The sequence below is a fragment of the Brassica oleracea genome, chromosome C1, assembly GCF_000695525.1.
Source record: "Brassica oleracea var. oleracea cultivar TO1000 chromosome C1, BOL, whole genome shotgun sequence".
Classification (NCBI taxonomy): Eukaryota; Viridiplantae; Streptophyta; class Magnoliopsida; order Brassicales; family Brassicaceae; genus Brassica; species Brassica oleracea.
Genome location: NC_027748.1, coordinates 28,338,498 through 28,341,274, shown reverse-complemented (window position 1 = coordinate 28,341,274; position 2,777 = coordinate 28,338,498). Strand labels below are relative to the sequence as shown.

Below are 2,777 nucleotides of genomic sequence, written 5' to 3'. Positions count from 1 at the left end.
GAGTCCTTGCCGTTAAAGTTTCAACTTGTTTGGTCAAGGTGCTCACGAGCTTATCCTATTCTTCCGACCTTTTTTCGTAGGTGGCGAACATCTTTTTAAACTCCTCGAGCGCCGCGCCGTTGCTGGTGTGTTGGCCGCGGATACGTCCGCTGTGGGAGTGTGGAGGTCAGTGCCACTGCTTCCGTGAAGAGGAGTCTGCACGTTATCCGCGTCGTCAGTTGACATATCTGGTTGAGCGTGATGTGGTTGAGAGTTAGATTGATCCGTACCCCCCTCCTTCTAGCGCCAAACTGTGGGAACCGAAATTCGCACTGTCGATTTCCATTTAAATAAGTAAACTAGGAAAACCTTAATTTCCCAGAGGTCCCGGATATCTGCTAATACCACACGCCAAGAAATCAGAACACAAGAATGACAATGATAAAGTATAAGAAATCGAAAAGAGAGCAAAGTAGATCTTATTCCGAATTCGCGTTTGAGCGTTACAACAAGATAAGAGCCTGGGCTACGAGAGCTGTCAGCGAGATTCCAAGTTCTAAAACCCTAAGACGGCAATAACGTAGTTGAGTCGCAGCTCGAATAACAAGAACAGAAATATGCCTAATTGCTCTAAGTGCTAAGTTTGCTCTGAGAAAAGTCCCTCCCCATGCTTCTCGTCTAGGTTTTCTTATATACTGGCTCCTAGGTCGGTTTACGCTTTTCCTCTTCTGCCCTTAAGCCGCCGCCATAGCCTAAAAATGGAGATATTCCAATTTTTCCGATCTTCGTAATTATCTTCAATGTTTCGTGTTTATCCACGGAAACTTGACATTTATCTTTCCTTGAGAACCAAGCGTAAACCGTCATGCGGCTTATGGGCTGTTGGTTAAGAAATCGTATGTTGGGCCTCGAGTCATGTCTTAGGTCCTTTTGGGCCGCCTTCTGACTCGAAGCATTTATTACGGCTTCTTTCGATAAATAATGAACTTTCCGCGGATTTTACTGTAAAGTTTGATCGATGACTTAGAATGGCGGGAAACATGAAATGGGTTTGCTACGGTCTTCGGGAGATAGCATCGAAGGGTAGACGAGAATGCATGGACTAATGTCGTATCAACGTTTCGGAAGAGCTCGGTCGCTACGTAGCGATCGAGCGGAACAGATGCTCGGTCGCGAACGGGCAGCGTGCATGTACGGTACTAGCGTAATGACCAAGCTTGGTTCGTCTGTGTTCCGATCGTCATACTCGGACCTGTCCGTAGCCGGTCTGGGCATGTTTCCGATGGCTTATGTTTGATCTAAATAGAATTTGAACGAAGCTTTATCTCGAGAACCTACGTTGTGACGTTCTCTTGACCGAGCATGATTTGTTGCGAAAAGACATACTTGTATTTTGCGGGGATTTGGACGTTAACTTTGTCGCAACCGTTTTCGACCCCAACAAGAGAAAGAGCTGCCCAACACTGAGGAAGTGGCCATCGACCTCGAGGAGGAAGAAGTAGGGTTGGAAGAAGATGTGGAGATCGATCGACAAGAGAGGATCAACGTCGATCGACGAACTACAGTAAATATCGATCGTCAAAGTGGAAACAATATCGATCGACGCTCAACTCCTGCTGAACCAGGAATGAAAAGAGTGTATAGAACTCTACCACCTTTCCCTCCTAACAAGACGCAGACTAAGCGAGAGTTAGATAAAGCAATCTGCAAGAAAGCATTCGACAAGATCACGTTGGAGATGCCATTGAGTGATGCCATAAAAGTATCACCTTCAGTAAAAAAATATGTAAAAGACATGGTATCCAACAGCTTTCCAGCCGCTGAGCGTAGTGTCATGATGGTTTCAGAGGAAGTAAGTGCAATAATCCAAGGCGAAACTTCGATCAAGAGACCCGATCCGGGCAGCTTTGTTTTGGATTGCAACATACGGAACAAAAGCTTTCCTCGATCTCTTTGTGACTTAGGTTCCAGCGTGAACCTCATGCCGCACTCTGTTGCGATATCACTTGGATACGACAAGTTCAAACCTACCAAAATAACTCTGGTTCTGGCCGATAGATCCGTTAGATTACCTGAGGGAGTGCTTGACGACGTGCCGATAAGGATTAATGACTGTCAAGTCCCAACGGATTTCGTGATGCTGAAATACCGAAATAAACAACAGGATCCCCTCATTTTAGGTAGACCGTTTCTAGCTACAGCAGGTGCGATAATCGATGTCCAGGAGGGTAGAATAAGTCTAAACATTGGAAACATTCTGATGACCTTTGACATGGATAAGCTGATAAGACGACCTTTAATCGATAAATAGACTACCTATGTGGATGATATCTGCGAATTGACTGAAGAGTCTTCCATAAACCTGTGCTCAGATGATCCCCTGGAGAAAATACTCACATCTAGTGAAGAACAAACATTTAGTGTCAACAGTAGAACTGGGGAATACACACGATTAATGGACGCGAGTATGGAAATAGCGAACGTTGATGACATAGAGGATGACACTTCGAAAATCAATGTCGATCGATACTTATTGAAAGCTGTCGACCGACAACCATCCCCCTTGGAGGAATGGGATCCTGAAAAAGCACCAAAAATAGAGTTAAAACACCTACCCGCTGGACTCAAATATGCTTTTCTCTATAAAAGTTCCTACCCCGTAATCGTGAACGCCAACTTGACCAATGTAGAATTAGCTTTGTTATTAAATAAACGACGCAAATATAGGAAAGCCCTCGGATATTCTCTCGAGGATATTCCTGGCATTTCTCCAGATTTGTGCATGCACCGGATTAACC

General features: G+C 44.8%; 1 protein-coding gene across 1 annotated transcript; it reads left to right on the top strand.

The window, feature by feature from the left end:
- Window positions 1–1,606: 1,606 nt before the first annotated feature.
- On the top strand, window positions 1,607–2,290 carry LOC106336622. Its single transcript, XM_013775514.1, has one exon. It carries the CDS (start codon window positions 1,607–1,609, stop codon window positions 2,288–2,290), a length of 684 nt encoding a protein of 227 aa, XP_013630968.1.
- The last annotated feature ends 487 nt before the right edge of the window (window positions 2,291–2,777 follow it).

Bases quoted from the DNA above. Each gene is read 5' to 3' on its own strand.
- LOC106336622 (XM_013775514.1), top strand. From the start codon at position 1,607: ATGAAAAGAGTGTATAGAACTCTACCACCTTTCCCTCCTAACAAGACG.